The 16,501-nt window shown below is 48.1% G+C and overlaps 2 protein-coding genes across 3 annotated transcripts in view; both read left to right on the plus strand.

Moving 5' to 3' along the window:
• Positions 1–4,112, plus strand: part of LOC116954878 (pyruvate kinase PKM-like) — a 32,952-nt gene extending 28,840 nt beyond the window's left edge. For both annotated transcript variants that reach the window (XM_032975682.2, XM_032975681.2), the window contains exons 10-11: positions 200–381; positions 900–4,112. In XM_032975682.2, the coding sequence (XP_032831573.1) occupies positions 200–381; positions 900–1,006 (289 nt within the window). In that variant the 3' untranslated portion in view covers positions 1,007–4,112. The remainder of the gene's footprint in view (positions 1–199; positions 382–899) is intronic.
• Positions 4,113–10,599: 6,487 nt separating this feature from the next.
• Positions 10,600–16,501, plus strand: part of LOC116955040 (neuroplastin-like) — a 43,242-nt gene continuing 37,340 nt past the window's right edge. The window contains exon 1 of the mRNA XM_032975984.2: positions 10,600–10,799. Within this exon, the coding sequence (XP_032831875.1) occupies positions 10,727–10,799 (73 nt within the window). The 5' untranslated portion in view covers positions 10,600–10,726. The remainder of the gene's footprint in view (positions 10,800–16,501) is intronic.

Consider the following 16,501-nt stretch of genomic DNA (forward strand, 5'->3'; position numbering starts at 1 on the left):
ATCACCAGCACCACCATCATCACCAGCACCACCATCATCACCAGCACCACCATCATCACCAGCACCACCATCATCATCACCAGCACCACCATCATCACCAGCACCACCATCATCATCATCATCACCACCAGCACCACCACCACCAGCACCACCACCATCACCACTAACGCGCCGCTCTGCTAACCCCTCCCGCGTGCAGGTCTGCGTACCTCATCTCTAAGTACCGTCCCCGCTGCCCCATCCTGGCGGTGACGCGCACGCCGCAGACGGCGCGCCAGGCGCACCTCTACCGCGGGGTCTTCCCGCTGCTCTACACCTTCCCTGCCAAGGAGCCCTGGGCCGATGACGTCGACGCCCGCGTCAACTTCGCCATCACCATCGGTACCACGCCACCCTGCTACGCCACCACCACCACCACGCCACCACCACCACGCCACCACCACCACGCCACCACCACCACCACCACACCGCCACCACCACCGCCACCACCACGCCACCACCACCACCATGCTGCCACCACCACGCCACCACCACCACGCCACCACCACCACGCCACCACCACCACCGCCACCACCACGCCGCCGCCACCACCACGCCGCCACCACCACCGCCACCACCACGCCACCACCGCCACCACCACGCCACCACCACGCCACCACCACGCCACCACCCTGCCACGACATCGCACCACCACCCCACACTGCCACCACCACTACCCCCCCTGCCCCCCCTCCCCCCCCCCCAAAGGAAACGTATAAAACATAAAGTTGATCCCTGTGTGATCCTCGCTCAGTCCCTGGTTGTTTCCCATTTCTTTCCCGATCGATCTCCCGTTGATCCCCCGTTGATCCCCCATTGATCCCCCATTGATCCCCGTTTTTTCGCCCCCCACGCTGCAGGCAAGAACCGCAAGTTCATCCACAAGGGCGGAGTGGTGATCATCGTGACCGGCTGGCGCCCCGGCTCCGGCTTCACCAACACGATGCGCGTCACCGTCGCCGAGTGAGGGCCCCCAGTGCGGTGGGGGGGGGGGGGGGTCCCGGGGGGCCGCCCCCCACCAACGCTCGCCCCCCACCAACGCTCGCCCCCCACCAACGCTCGCCCCCCCACCAACGCTCGCCCCCCACCAACGCTCGCCCCCCCACCAACGCTCGCCCCCCCACCAACGCTCGCCACGCTCTCCTCCTCCCTCGTAGTCGTCGCCCATCCAATTTTCCCTCCTTTGCAGTCCCCGTGCCCCGGTGCATCGCCTGCGCACGGCCCACGCCACCGCCCGTGTCACCGCCGTCGCCACGGTCACCAGATCTCGGCATCCGGACGGCGGGCGACTGCCAGAATCGAAATAATGAGAGGCCCACGTGGTTGTTAACGAGCAGGCGAAGGGGGCCCGCTGAGCAATGGGAGGGAGTGCGGTTGGGTTGCTTTGCCGTGTGCGCGAGTTGGGGGGGGGGGGGGGTGGCCGGGGGGCCGACCTGGAGATGTGGAACCGCGTGCCCGTCGCGGTGGCTGTGTGTGGTAGTGTGGTAGAGGAGTTGACCGCGTTTCTAACCACGCTTGCACCGAAACGAAAATTATTCAAATGTAACGAAAGAACCTGGGGGGGGGTGGGGGGGACGTCCAATAAAAGGTGTGCAATACAACCCGAAAGCCACCGTGCTTGGTTATTCGCGACGGGGAGACGCCAGGGGTCCGCCACGCTGCGACATCGTTGAGCGGCGACGGCCCGAGGCCTTCATCCAGCGGCCCTCCGGCCGGCCGGCGAACAAAGAACGGGTCGCCGCGTCGCGCGGCCGTCTGGAACGCTCTTCCCTTACCAATTTCTATTGTTAGGAAGCCACTGGAGCGCCGTTCACGTTCGTGCGTTTCTAGATCGTCTAGACACGTTGATTTCAACACGGAAACGAGTCGCCAGGTACGTCGACCATAACCATCAACCACGCCAACTCCGGTCCATCCCCGCATGCGGCTTCTAGCTGGGCTCTCGGACAAAGACGGGCGGTCGTCGCATCGCGCGGCACATTCGGATGCGCTTCTGCGGCCGTCTGGAACGCTCTTGCTTCCGATATTAGGAAGCCACTGGGAGCTGTAGCTTCCTAATATCGTCGTCTTGATTGACAAACTAATTTCTTCAGGACTGCTTTTTGTGTTTAGTTTCTTTCCCCCCCCCCCACCACCGATTGGCACGGTTGGCTACGCACAGTGCAGAAGAAGTTAAACAATACACACTGCCCATGGACTCAACACCGCACCTCCGATTAGCACGGCTGGCTACGTACGGTGCGAACGAAGTTCAACATAAAGGACGTCCCGTCCGGCGATTACTCCGAGCCACTTCTAACTATTTTTATTTCGCCAGGTAAGGCCCACTGAGCTATGTAGCTCTTTTTCCACAGCGACCCGGCCATAGACGATAGCTCAACCAAGTTCGGCTTATGAGGTGGAAATGTGTAGCAGCAGCCAACTACTCTAAACGAGTGGCGTTGATTCTACACGTGGAGGGGAATCAACACGAGGACCCGGTTGAACAATCCGAGCGACCACGGAGAGAGGGAGACACGCAAACTCCAAATATACAGCAGCTGTCATGGTCGGGATCGAACCCACAACCTCCTGCATACCAGGCGAGGTAGTTGACGTCTGAACCTGCCCCGACCCGCGGGGGGAAGGCAGCCAGCAGCCACGCGGAGAGGACCCAGGGCTACCAACAATTCGCCCAAGTTCTGCAGTTCTCTATGCAGGGTTGGGGTTCGTGCAGGTGTGAACGGGTGTTTACACGTGTGGGAGGCTCCCGACGCGTGCGAGGGGGCAACGCTCGATCCCGTACTGACGGAACAGGAAGAGTCGGGGGGGGGGGGGGGGGGGTACGGCTGCACCTCGCGACGCCCACGGGAAGCGAGATGAAACAGATGTAGATTAGTCCACACTTTGCTATACCGCCGGGGAGTTTGGCACCATCTGTGCGTGACCCACCAACCCTCGCTGTTGCCTCCACGATGCTGGATGACAGGCAGCCACGGGCAGCGTATCCATCACCACCACCATCGCTGCTTGGCTAAACACCGCTGTGAACAGACACGGACAAAGATGCCCCGTACAGCCTCAGACTGTAGGGGCAAGTGCTGTTAGCGAGCAGCACCTATGAAGGCCGGCACGGCACACGAGGGGGTGGGTGGCCAACACCACGCCCGACCGCCTTTGTCTCCCCAGTGGCGATGTTACTGACACACCGCCACCAGGTACTCATTTGAGGCCGAGTCGACCTGTGAATAGAATTCACAAATCTTGACTTGAAGCTTTCGTGACTGCAGGAATTCATATTCTTTGGGTCTTTCGGTAAAGTCACGAAGATATAACAATAAAATAATAAAAAATAAAAATAAAGTGAAGCACCTGATGACGATTGCTTGTGTTGCGATCGAAACGTCGCGATATTATATTCACTTTTTTTTATCTACGTGACTTTACCAAAATACCGAAAGACTAGAATACACACACACACATGAACGTCCGTGGAACGTCCACAAGGTGGCGAGGTTAAGTTACGTAATAAACTAAATTTTAGTGATGCTGCTGCTGCACCATTGCCTGTGATGGTGCACAGACAACTAATTTCTTAAGAACTGCGCTTCGTCTTTAGTTTGATTACTCGGCTGTCCTTCCCCCCGCACCTCCAATTAGCACTGTTGGATACGTACGGTGCGAAAGAACTTCAACATGCAACAAGTCAACAGCTTTGTCAACATGAGGAGGGAGGATAAGCCATCGCGTGAACTCCCGTTGTGATCCTCGCAGCGGCTTCTCGCTGGCCATCGAACAAAGACGGTGGTGGTCACTGCGTCGTCCGGCGCTTTCAGATGCGCTTCTGCGGCCGTCTGGAACGCTCTTCCCTTCCAATATTGAGAAGCTGCCGGAGCTATGCACTTTAAAATCATCGTCGTCTACATTGAAAAATGATTTTCTGCTTTGGGGCCGTCCATAAATGACGTCACGCGATTTTTGACCCCCCCCCCTCGTCACACGCCGTCACAAAAATTCAGACCCCCCCCCCCTCAAATATGACGTCACAAAGCTCTGCCCCGCCCAAAATAAAACATGCTTCAAATCGCTTTAAACTATTGTCATTGTAGTGCGTATTTAATGTGGCGCTCCACTCTGTTGTTGTAGGAGAAAACATTTATTCAAAGGCGTTGGAAAGCTGAAATTTTGCATAAAATTCACTTGAAAATATTCAACGTCGAACTAAAACTGCAGATGTTAAGAAAATTATATTGAAATTCTCTTATAATTATAAAATATTTAAAGTAATTATAACTATAAAAAATACATGAAGCTGTGTAGTAGAAGGAAGAACAATGGAGAGTACAATTATAACAATCATATATTCTGATTTAAAGCTTTCGTGACTGCAGTAATTCATATTCTTAGTTTTTTCGGTAAAGTCACGTTGAAGAGAAACAACAAAATAACAAAATATATAAAACAATAAAAAAATTCTCACGACGTTTCGACCGTGACTTTACCGAAAAAACTAAGAATAATCATATATTCATTCCACAGAATAAAAAGCCCTGGTCGAATCATGAGCATCAAAATGTTTAATAACGATAATTTAAAAAGATGTTCAAAATGTACGCTTCTACATTCTCCCATGGAGAAGCAAAATGCTCCTTCATGGAATAAATAAAAGGTGACAGTTAATATAAATAATCAAATAGTAAATAATGAAAATTAATCAAAATTAGTGTTATAACAATTCTATATTTAAAGTTGCACATTTTGATGTGACGTCACATTTCTCAAACCCCCCCGCCCTCGTCACAAATGTCTGACCACCCCCCTCGCCCCCCCCCCCCGGGGCGTGACGTCATTTATGGACGGCCCCTTTGTGTGGTGAGTTTGTCCTTCCCCTATTAGTGCGCTTTGGCGACATACGGTGCGAAAGAAGTTCAACATACACACATAAACACCGTGTGTGTGCATAGAATAGACGACGTTTTGGGCAATGTCCCTTTGTCAGCCATTTGTGCTATGAAGAAGCACCAGTTGTATAGCCACATTAATACATTGATACCCATAGAGATATATACCCATAGAGATACATAGTGACCCATAGAGATACATAGTGACCCATAGAGATAGTGACCCATAGAGATAGATAGTGACCCATAGAGATACATAGTGACCAATAGAGATAGATACCCATAGAGATAGATAGATACCTATAGAGATGCATAGATACCCATAGAGATAGTGACCCATAGAGATACATAGTGATCCATAGTGATACATAGTGACCCATAGAGATACATAGATACCCAGATAGATACCCAGAGAGATATATACCCATAGAGATACATAGTGACCCATAGAGATACATAGATACCCATAGAGATAGTGAGCCATAGAGATAGATAGTGATCCATAGAGATACATAGTGACCCATAGAGATAGATAGTGACCCATAGAGATACATAATGACCCATTGAGATATATACCCAGAGATACATAGATACCCATAGAGATACATAGTGACCCATAGAGATACATAGTGACCCATAGAGATAGATAGTGACCCATAGAGATAGTGACCCATAGAGATACATAATGACCCATAGAGACACATAGATACCCATAGCGATAGTGACCCATAGAGATACATAGTGACCCATAGAGATGCATAGTGACCAATAGAGATATATAGTGACCCATAGAGATAGATAGTGACCCATAGAGATACATAGTGACCCATAGAGATACATTGTGACCCACAGAGACACATAGTGACCCATAGAGATATATAGATACCCATAGAGATACATAGATACCCATAGAGATACATAGATACCCATAGAGATATATAGTGACCCATAGAGATAGATAGTGACCCATAGAGATGCATAGTGACCCATAGAGACATAGATACCCATAGAGATATATAGAGATACATAGTGACCCATAGAGACAAATATAGATACCCATTGAGATACATAGTGACCCATAGAGATAAATACATAGTGACCCATAGAGATATATAGTGACCCATAGAGATACATAGTGACCCATAGAGACACATAGTGACCCATAGAGATAGATAGTGACCCATAGAGATAGATAGTGACCCATAGAGATAGATAGTGACCCATAGAGATACATAGTGACCCATAGAGATACATAGTTCCATAGAGATAGATAGTGAGCCATAGAGACACATAGTGACCCATAGAGATAGTGACCCATAGAGATAGTGAGCCATAGAGATACATAGTGACCCATAGAGATACAGTCACCCATAGAGATACATAGTGACCCATAGAGATACATAGTCACCCATAGAGATACATAGTGACCCATAGAGATAGATAATGACCCCTAGAGATAGATAACGACCCATAGAGATACATAGTGACCCATAGAGACAGATACCCATAGAGATACATAATGACCCATAGAGATACATAGTGACCCATAGAGATACATAGTGACCCATAGAGACGCATAGTGACCCATAGAGACGCATACATCGACACCCATAGAGATACATTGTGACCCATAGAGATACATAGTGACCCATAGAGATAGATAATGACCCCTAGAGATAGATAACGACCCATAGAGATACATAGTGACCCATAGAGACAGATACCCATAGAGATACATAATGACCCATAGAGATACATAGTGACCCATAGAGATACATAGATACCCATAGAGAGAGATAGTGAGCCGTAGAGATACATAGTGACCCATAGAGATAGTGACGCATAGTGATAGACAGTGACCCATAGAGATACATAGTGACCCATAGAGACGCATACATCGATACCCATAGAGATACATTGTGACCCATAGAGATACATAGATACCCATAGAGATAGATAGTGACCCATAGATAGATAGTGGCCCATAGAGATACATAGTGACCCATAGAGATACATAGATATCCATAGAGATAGCTAGTGACCCATAGAGATACACAGTGACCCATAGAGATAGTGACCCATAGAGATACATAGTGACCCATAGAGATAGTGACCCATAGAGATAGATAGTGATCCATAGAGATATATAGTGACCCATAGAGATACATAGTGACCCATAGAGATAGTGACCCATAGAGATACAGTGACCCATAGAGATACATAGTGACCCATAGAGATACATAGTTACCCATAGAGATAGTGACCCATAGAGATACATAGTGACCCATAGAGATACATAGATACCCATAGAGATAGATAGTGACCCATAGAGATACATAATGACCCATTGAGATATATACCCAGAGATACATAGATACCCATAGAGATACATAGTGACCCATAGAGATACATAGTGACCCATAGAGATAGTGAGCCATAGAGATACATAGTGACCCATAGAGATACATAGTCACCCATAGAGATACATAGTGACCCATAGAGATACAGTCACCCATAGAGATACATAGTGACCCATAGAGATATATACCCATAGAGATACATAGTGACCCATAGAGACGCATAGTGACCCATAGAGACGCATACATCGATACCCATAGAGATACATTGTGACCCATAGAGATACATAGTGACCCATAGAGATAGATAATGACCCCTAGAGATAGATAACGACCCATAGAGATACATAGTGACCCATAGAGACAGATACCCATAGAGATACATAATGACCCATAGAGATACATAGTGACCCATAGAGAGAGATAGTGAGCCGTAGAGATACATAGTGACCCATAGAGATAGTGACGCATAGTGATAGACAGTGACCCATAGAGATACATAGTGACCCATAGAGACGCATACATCGATACCCATAGAGATACATTGTGACCCATAGAGATACATAGATACCCATAGAGATAGATAGTGACCCATAGATAGATAGTGGCCCATAGAGATACATAGTGACCCATAGAGATACATAGATATCCATAGAGATAGCTAGTGACCCATAGAGATACATAGTGACCCATAGAGATAGTGACCCATAGAGATACATAGTGACCCATAGAGATAGTGACCCATAGAGATAGATAGTGATCCATAGAGATATATAGTGACCCATAGAGATACATAGTGACCCATAGAGATAGTGACCCATAGAGATACAGTGACCCATAGAGATACATAGTGACCCATAGAGATACATAGTGACCCATAGAGATAGTGACCCATAGAGATACATAGTGACCCATAGAGATACATAGATACCCATAGAGATAGATAGTGACCCATAGAGATACATAATGACCCATTGAGATATATACCCAGAGATACATAGATACCCATAGAGATACATAGTGACCCATAGAGATACATAGTGACCCATAGAGATAGATAGTGACCCATAGAGATAGTGACCCATAGAGATACATAGTGACCCATAGAGACACATAGATACCCATAGAGATAGTGACCCATAGAGATACATAGTGGCCCATAGAGATGCATAGTGACCCATAGAGATATATAGTGACCTATAGAGATAGATAGTGACCCATAGAGATACATAGTGACCGATAGAGATACATTGTGACCCATAGAGACACATAGTGACCCATAGAGATATATAGATACCCATAGAGATAGATAGATACCCATAGAGATACACAGATACCCATAGAGATATATAGTGACCCATAGAGATAGATAGTGACCCATAGAGATACATAGTGACCCATAGAGACATAGATACCCATAGAGATATATAGTGACCCATAGAGATACATAGTGACCCATAGAGACAAACATAGATACCCACTGAGATACATATTGACCCATAGAGATAAATACATAGTGACCCATAGAGATATATAGTGACCCATAGAGATACATAGTGACCCATAGAGACACATAGTGACCCATAGAGATGCATGAATAGATACCCATAGAGACACAGAGTGACCCATAGAGATAAATACGTAGTGACCCATAGAGACACATAGGACCCATAGAGATAGATAGTGACCCATAGAGATAGATAGTGAGCCATAGAGATACATAGTGACCCATAGAGACACATAGTGACCCATAGAGATACATAGTGACCCATAGAGATACATAGTGACTCATAGAGATAGTGACCCATAGAGATAGTGACCCATAGAGATACATAGTGACCCATAGAGATACATAGTGACCCATAGAGATACATAGTGACCCATAGAGATATAAAGTGACCCATAGAGATAGTGACCCATAGAGATACAGTGACCCATAGAGATACATAGTGACCCATAGAGATACATAGTGACCCATAGAGACAGATACCCATAGAGATACATAGTGACCCATAGAGATACATAGTGACCCATAGAGATACATAGTGACCCATAGAGATGCATAGTGACCCATAGAGACAGATACCCATAGAGATACATAGTGACCCATAGAGACAAACATACATCAATAAATGTGTCGTTAAAGCCGCCAACATTTACAATTATAAATATTGTGGCCTTGCTCTCCAACACACCGGTGTTGCTGTACTAGTTCCGAGTTGGCAACGTTCTGTTGACGTGACAAACCTTACGAATTGTCTGCGTCGGGTGGTGGCGGGTTTAACGACACAACATTTATATATTTACGCGATCTCACCCCCCAACAAAGCCCTCTTTTGTGGTTGATGTTGATCGCTAAAGGCTCCTTGAGTGCGTTGGTGCACGGTGCTTTTTCAGGAATATTTTGCTGTTTTTCCCATGGATTTTCTGTTTGCACAGTCACACATTGTCACTTTAAGATGTTTTTCTTGTTCGTGTTTTAGTTTTTTTGTTTGTTGTGGTTGCACCCGATTCAAGAGCCGAATGGCTCACAGGGCTATACCAAAAATAAATAAACTGAAAACTGCCTTGCATTGCTCTACCGCATTTGGTAGATGTCTTCCAAACCAAAATATCGTAGACTCACCTTCCAGAAGCAGAAGCCATGACTCATCTTCTACCGTGTTCGGAAGATATCTTCCGAACTTCCAAATAAAATTCAGATATATCTTCTAGAAGAAAATCAAACATGGCTCATCATCTACCGTGCTCGGCAGAGGTATTCCTAACTACAAAAAAACTTAGATACATCTTCCGGAAGATATAAGCGATGACGGTAGAAGTACCGTGCTCGGAAGATTTAGTCAAACTTCTGAATAAAACGCAGATACATCTTCCAGAAGACATCGATGACTCATTATTTATACCGTAATCGGAAGATTCCTTTCGAACATCTAAAAAAATGCTTTAGTTACAAATGTACAAAAATATTCTGATTAGCTGGAGACGGCTGAAAGAAAATTCTTTGTTACTTTTTAGTGCACTTTAAAATAAAACCGTTGTCTTTTAGAAATACATTTTTAAGGAGTTTATTTTCTATTTTTTTGTCTTTATTTTAATAAAGAATTTATTACAAGGAATATTTTTTTATACTTTTTTAAAAATACTTATAGAATAATTAAAAAAAACACAGATATATCTTCCAGAAGACGGAAGCGATGACTTCATCGTCTACCGTGCTCTGAAGATTTCTTCTGAACCTATAAACAAAAACAGGCAGCCTCAATCTCCGGTGGGCGGTAGCGAATGAGGCGTTGATGTAATTTAACATAATTTATGCGGATCACGTGACACCGCGCGGACCAATGGGGTGCGAGAAGGAGCCGCTTTAATCTGCACTTCGCCCTTGAAGGCGGTGTAGGCGGTGATTCTCGGGGCGTCTCTCGGCGGCCGCGCTCTCTCGCCTCGACGATGGCGTTCCCCCTCGTCGCGCTCGTCGTCGCCCTGGCAGCGTTGTCGTCCTCCTCCATGGCGGCTCAGCCCGGTAAGAGGGGAGGGAGGTAAGGGGAGGGCGACGGAGGGCAGATGTCACAGCCGGGGCGCTGTTACATTTGGTAGCGCGGATAAGCGACCCCAGCGGTCTTCGTCGCGCCCCGTTGGTCGGTCGCGCGTCACGTGAGGCGTTCTCGGCCAATGGCGTTCGGTGTTGGACTCTCCGTCGTTTATTCGTGCTGAGAATTGTAAACCCGCGGCGCATTTGCCCGATAATTATTTTAACTGAGGCGTTTTTATTCCTTCAATTTTTTTTTTAAAATGTTTTTAGATTTAAAAAAAAACTCGTGAAAAAGATAACAGTAGCGACGGCGTGGTCTGGTTACGCTGTTGGTGAGATTGGCGGCTTGTCATCTTGAGCGCGAGAGAGGAAAAAATGTAAATGTTGCGAGCGATCAGGCGATGCGCCCTGCATGCTTAACGATGTCACCGCCGAGGAGTGCAAGCCGCCAACCTTGCTCAATCCACTGCTGCATGGAGGCTTCTCTCCTGAAAGCCTCCGCACCTCCACGTACCCGACACACCACGCTCCACGATATTGACAATCCTCCCCAGCGCCGTTTCGCGCAAGATCTCATTTCCACGCTCAAGCCGCGTGTTCCGTATATTGCGGTTTTTCTGGGCGTCTTGTATGTGATAAGTGTGTGTGTGTACACAAGTGTGTGTGTGTGTGTCTGTGTGTACACAAGTGTGTGTGTGTGTTTGTGTGTACACAAGTGTGTGTGTGTCTGTGTGTACACAAGTGTGTGTGTGTGTCTGTGTGTACACAAGTGTGTGTGTGTGTCTGTGTGTACACAAGTGTGTGTGTGTCTGTGTGTACACAAGTGTGTGTGTGTCTGTGTGTACACAAGTGTGTGTGTGTCTGTGTGTACACAAGTGTGTGTGTGTGTCTGTGTGTACACAAGTGTGTGTGTGTGTCTGTGTGTACACAAGTGTGTGTGTGTCTGTGTGTACACAAGTGTGTGTGTGTCTGTGTGTACACAAGTGTGTGTGTGTCTGTGTGTACACAAGTGTGTGTGTGTCTGTGTGTACACAAGTGTGTGTGTCTGTGTGTACACAAGTGTGTGTGTGTCTGTGTGTACACAAGTGTGTGTGTGTCTGTGTGTACACAAGTGTGTTAGTGTCTGTGTGTACACAAGTACACGTGTGTGTGTGTCTGTGCGTTCACAAGTACACGTGTGTGTGTCTGTGCGTTCACAAGTACACGTGTGTGTGTGTGTGTCTGTGCGTTCACAAGTACACGTGTGTGTGTGTGTGTCTGTGCGTTCACAAGTACACGTGTGTGTGTCTGTGCGTTCACAAGTACACGTGTGTGTGTGTCTGTGCGTACACAAGTACACGTGTGTGTGTGTGTGTGTCTGTGCGTACACAAGTACACGTGTGTGTGTGTGTGTCTGTGCGTACACAAGTACACGTGTGTGTGTGTGTCTGTGCGTACACAAGTACACGTGTGTGTGTGTGTGTCTGTGCGTACACAAGTACACGTGTGTGTGTGTCTGTGCGTACACAAGTACACGTTTGTGTGTGTGTCTGTGCGTACACAAGTACACGTGTGTGTGTGTGTGTCTGTGCGTACACAAGTACACGTGTGTGTGTGTCTGTGCGTACACAAGTACACGTGTGTGTGTGTGTCTGTGCGTACACAAGTACACGTGTGTGTGTCTGTGCGTACACAAGTACACGTGTGTGTGTCTGTGCGTACACAAGTACACGTGTGTGTGTCTGTGCGTACACAAGTACACGTGTGTGTGTCTGTGCGTACACAAGTACACGTGTGTGTGTGTCTGTGCGTACACAAGTACACGTGTGTGTGTCTGTGCGTACACAAGTACACGTGTGTGTGTCTGTGCGTGCACAAGTGTCTGTGTGTCTGTGCGTGCGTGTCTGTGCGTGCACAAGTGTGTGTGTGTGTCTGTGCGTGCACAAGTGTCTGTGTGTGTGTCTGTGCGTGCACAAGTGTCTGTGTGTGTGTCTGTGCGTGCACAAGTGTCTGTGTGTGTGTCTGTGCGTGCGCGCGTGCGCGCGCTGGTGTGTGTAGTGGGGAGCGGTGGGGTAGTGGTTAGCGCGCTGCGCAACAAACCCGGCTAACCGAGTTCGATTCCCGCTCATGGCCAACACCATTGACGATTATCTGAACCGGTCCTGAGCCTCCTCTTGGTCGACTCCGCCTCAAAAGAGTACCTGGTTCGATGTCTGAACATCGCCGTTAGGGAGACAAAGTCGGTCGGACGTGGTGCTGGCCACCCACCCCTCTCGTGTGCCGTACCGGCCTTCATAGGTGCTCGCTAACAGCACTTGCCCCTACAGTCTGTTAAGGCTATACGGGGGACATTTTTTTGGTGGGTGAAAGATTTTTAGCTCATCGGATTCCTCCAGTATACATAAATACGAGTCTGATATTTTCCTGCTCTGCATTTAGAATCAACATCACGCGTTTTTAGAGTATTTGCCTGCTGCTATACGATGATGATGATGAGCCCACTTCGTTGAGCTGTCGTTTGTGATGGCCAGATCGCTTCTAAAAAAGAGCTAAATAGCAGCTCCGTGGAGCCTTACCTGGTCGCATTAAAATAGTTTAGTCAGAATCAACGTGCGTTCATATTAATTGGCTGCTATAAATTCCCACACTGTGATGATGATGATAAGCCCACTTCGTTGAGCTATCATTTGTGAAGACCAGGTCGCTTCTGAATAAGAGTTATGTATAGCTCAGTGGGACCCTTACCTGGTATGAAATAAAAATGTAAAATGTTTAGTTTAGGAGGGGATCCATCGCTTTGGCAGTTCGCTCCGTTGCTATTCTCGACCATCGCCGGTCCATCATCGTCCCCTCTGGTCGTGTGAAGGATGCCTCGTCATGCCCAAGGCACCGACTGATATTTCTTAATAATCCGAATGTTGTCGGTAACATTACCGTGTGTTTCTCTAATTGGTGTTGGTCCTCCCAGTGACGTTCTAAGCACGTGTGTGTGTCTCACTTTTTCTATCAGTTTTACGGAGCACCGTGAAGTAATTAAGATTCTATGTACGTGCGTGTTGAAATTCTTTCGCACCGTACGTAGCCAACCGTGCTCATCGAAGTTGTGGGAGGTAGATTACCGCTCGCGGCCCGACATCAGTGACCGATTGTCGTCCGATGTGTGTGCGTATTTACGTCTTCTCACAATAGCTTAACGGTGAATTATTATCGGTGTGAATCCACAAAGACAAAGATCCCCCCCGCATAGCCTGAACAGATTGTTGGGGCAAGTGCTGTTACTAAGCAGCAGCTATCAAGGCCGGCACGGCACACGAGGGGGGAGGGTGGCCAACACAACTCCTGGCCGCCTTTGTCTCCCCCAGCGGTGATGTTTATTACACGCCACACAGGTGTGAATCCACACACACAACATTAAAACGTGCTGTTTTGCCATTTCGATCGGTTCAAATTAGTACCACGTTGTGAAAAATGTAACATCGCGGCTGCCAATGCACTGACTGACCCCCACCCCCGTCATAGAAAAGGAATATCTTAGGCATGTAAAAAATAGGTGCCCCCCCCCCCCCACGTTCATATGATGTGGAAGCAACTTTAACCTTAGGTTGGGTGCCTCTTGCTACATTTACTCTGCGTCTGTGTCTCTCTGCATTTCTCTTCACATCTCACCATGAGTGTCTCGGTGTCTGTCTCTCTTCGTCTCTCTGTCCCTCGGCCGTGGAATTTTTTTCATTGACAGCCAGAGACTGAACTCTGTTTGCTCGATGTCGAGTGACTGTTTTTTGTTTTGTAATTTTGAGCCGCGTTTGCGCGTTCTGAGACCGCGATGAAGGAAGCGATTGGCCACTGCAACGCTAACCAGAGACCAAAGACAAGGATCCCCCGTATAGCCCTAATAGGCTGGAGGGGCAAGTGCTGTTAACGAGCAGAACCTATGAAGGCCGGCACGGCACACGAGGGGGTGAGTGGCTACCACCACGCCTGACCGCCTTCGTCTTCCGAGTTCCGATGTTTACACACCACACCACGTACTCATTTTTGAGACTGAGTTGGCCGAGAGGAGTCCCAGGACCAGTTCAGATAATCGTCACTGGTGGTGTTGGCCGTGAGCGGGAATTGAACTCGGGGTCGCTGGGTTCGTAGCGCAGTGCGCTAACCTCTAGACTTACCGCTCCCCACTGACCAGAGACCACCATTCTGTCTATCAACAACACATCACGTCTCATTCACCTCGACGAACCCTCTCGTGGTGGTGATGTGGGTAGTGCCTTTAATCCAGTGGCAGCAGATCTATTCCAGTGACTCTGGTCCTCACAGTGGAATGCAGCGCTTTCCCACGTGCTCTGTTTGCGAGAGTGAGGTTAATCCCAAGACCCTCAAAATAATACTCGGTTCTTAGACCTGCAATTAGAGCTAAATTAGGCGCGGGACCAAATTTTTCGAGATGTTTTAAGCAGAATCTGATCGGTGTGTCTCCCCTTGACTATATCGAAGCAGTGCGAGTGTCGTCGGTGTAGAGTGCAACGTCAACAAAATTGGCAACAGCGTTTCAATAAAATCACGTGAGTTATGGGCGTGAGCAAGTGTTTGCCGGTGTGGGGAGCACCCTTTATAGCTGCTACTTGCTAACAGCACTTGCCCCAACAGTCTGTTGAGGCTATATAGGTAGAAATTAGCACGCTGTGCTACGAACCTGACGACCCAAGTTCCATTCCCACTCACGGTCGTCACCAGTGACGATTATCTGAAACGGGCCTGGGCCTCCCCTAAGTCGACTCGGCCTCAAAATGTGTACGTAATGCGGTGTGTAAACATTGCCACTGCGGAGACAAAGACGGCCGTGCGTGGTACTGGCTACCCCACCCCTCCTCGTGTGCCATGCCGGCCTTCATAGGTGCTCTCTAACAGAACTTGTCCCATCATTCTGTGAAGTCTACACGGTTGGGGGGGGGGTTCTTTGTGTGTGCATCTTTATAAAGTATCTTCACATCGGCCTTCGCCGCCTGTAACAGGAAGCACAAAGGTTTGCGTTTCTTCTCGAACACGAGCAGTTGCGATGAATCGAGACCTGGCCCCCTGGTCTCCGATGTCACTGTGGCCCCTGCCTCCACCAGCGTGCGCAGCTTGCCACGGTCTTGCCTCATGCGGGCTGTGCGCGTTGTGAAATGCCTGTTCACGCACGGGCGCAGATGGCGGAGCCGCAGGCCCGAACTGAGCAGCTGTGAAAAAAAATCTTTATAGCTCATCGGATTCCTCGAGTAAAAATAAATGTTCTGATTCTGATATTCCCCTCCAAGTTTGGAGTCAACATCACGCGTTTAGAGATATTTGACGGCCGCTGTAAATTTCCGCATGATGAAGAGCCGCCACTTGGTTGCGCTATCATTTTTGGTGGCACAGGTCACTTCTGAACACGAGTTATGTAGCAGCTCAGTGGGGCCTCTTACCTGGTAAAATAAAACAAATATTTGTTTTCCTCGAGGCCAAATAGTGGCCGCACTGAGCACATTGGATTAGAGTGAGCCCAGAGAGACGACGCAGAGAGACATGACACCAAGGGAATGTGACTGGGGAACATTGAGACGGAAACAGTTGGACGTAGGGAGAGAGGCGCAGGGAGAGGTGTCGATCGCTCTGGCTTTGTCCGCCGCCACCACAGGGTGACCGAATGAGAGATCAAGGCAGAGACGGATGAGAAGCATTCGGATAACGGAAGT

The sequence above is a fragment of the Petromyzon marinus genome, chromosome 57, assembly GCF_048934315.1.
Source record: "Petromyzon marinus isolate PM22_M1 ecotype Great Lakes invasive population chromosome 57, UKy_Petmar_22M1.pri1.0, whole genome shotgun sequence".
Classification (NCBI taxonomy): domain Eukaryota; kingdom Metazoa; phylum Chordata; class Hyperoartia; order Petromyzontiformes; family Petromyzontidae; genus Petromyzon; species Petromyzon marinus.